General features: G+C 24.3%; 1 protein-coding gene across 1 annotated transcript; it reads right to left on the bottom strand.

Annotated features, from left to right (window-relative positions):
• Positions 1-295: 295 nt before the first annotated feature.
• On the bottom strand, positions 296-1,063 carry Phum_PHUM625680 (uncharacterized protein; the record flags this gene model as incomplete). The annotated part of the gene is made up of 3 exons (XM_002427582.1): positions 296-439; positions 528-806; positions 932-1,063. The coding sequence occupies 3 exons, from the start codon at positions 1,061-1,063 to the stop codon at positions 296-298; spliced, it is 555 nt and encodes a 184-aa protein (XP_002427627.1).
• Between the last annotated feature and the right edge of the window lie 177 nt (positions 1,064-1,240).

The following is a 1,240-nucleotide window of genomic DNA, read 5'->3' as shown; positions in this document are numbered from 1 at the left end:
CTCAGCTTTGTTTTTTTTTTTTTTATTGTAAAGAATTGGTGAGCTGATTTGAGTTTGTTTGTTTACACCTTAGTAAATTTCAGTCTAATTTAATATTTTTTTGGAAATTGTTTATAAACATTTTAAATATAATGTTTAAAGTGCATTTTAAAAATATTTGATGGAATATAATTTATATATAAGTTCTTTTTTTTGATAATTTTTTAAATATTGATAATAGCTTTAAATTAAATTATTAGTGGCGTGGGTAAAAATTTGTGACAGAATAATTACCTTATCATTGTGGTTAGAAAATTTAATAAGTAGGATTATTTGAAGGTTGATTAGTCGAACTTGGAGGCATGTTAATTGTTCTTACTGAATTTTTATCATCTTTTAAACGAGAAAATTTAAGGTAAGCATCATACCCATATAATAATGTAGCACAAAATCCAAAAAACTGAAAAAAAAAAAATCATAATAATTTTGTTATTTTTAAATTTGTTATGCTGTCTCTAAAATTAATAATTTTTATTTTATTTACTTACAGCAGCTGCTGCAAATGCTTCACCAGATTCTTTGGAACCATAATCGGCAGCTAAAGATGCAGCGATTAAATAAAATAAAGTCCATATTGCACAAAAAACAAATTCAACTTTGACCCATGGAATTCTAGTGAAGAGTTCTTGTACATGAAAGAGATAGAGAGCTAACATGATGCTAGAAAACCAAAAACCACCCATTGCTACAGTATTAAACCAATTAGCTCTAGAGAAATATTTCCATGGAGAACTTAAAATACAAATAAATCCCAAGAGATTCAAGGCCTGAAAAAATTAAGAGGTAAGATAAGTAATTTTGTTTTAGCTTCATAATTTAAAATAAAATTAATCAATACAGTAAAGTTCTTTGATTTTTAAATGTGTAATTAATAATTTATTTATTAGCTTACAATTTCTCCACATTTAATTCTTCCATCTAAAGTATGTAGGTAAGACAGATCTAAATGTATAGTTGATTTTGAACTTCGTTCTGACGGTTGAACTACGGTTACATGACTATTTGGAAAACCTTGTTCAGCCATGTTTTAAATTTTGTTTAAATTTTAAATTTTTTTTTTAATATGACTTCATAAATTGCAACTAAAAAAAAAAAATTTGATTAATTTAAATGTAAAAATTGATAATTTTATATGACGTTAAAAATCTGAATGGTATGATTTTTATCAAATAATGTATTTTAAACATAAATTTTTTTAAAT

The sequence above is a fragment of the Pediculus humanus genome, genomic scaffold, assembly GCF_000006295.1.
Source record: "Pediculus humanus corporis 1103172107739 genomic scaffold, whole genome shotgun sequence".
In the NCBI taxonomy this organism is placed as follows: domain Eukaryota; kingdom Metazoa; phylum Arthropoda; class Insecta; order Psocodea; family Pediculidae; genus Pediculus; species Pediculus humanus.
This window is presented reverse-complemented; position numbering and strand designations above follow the sequence as displayed.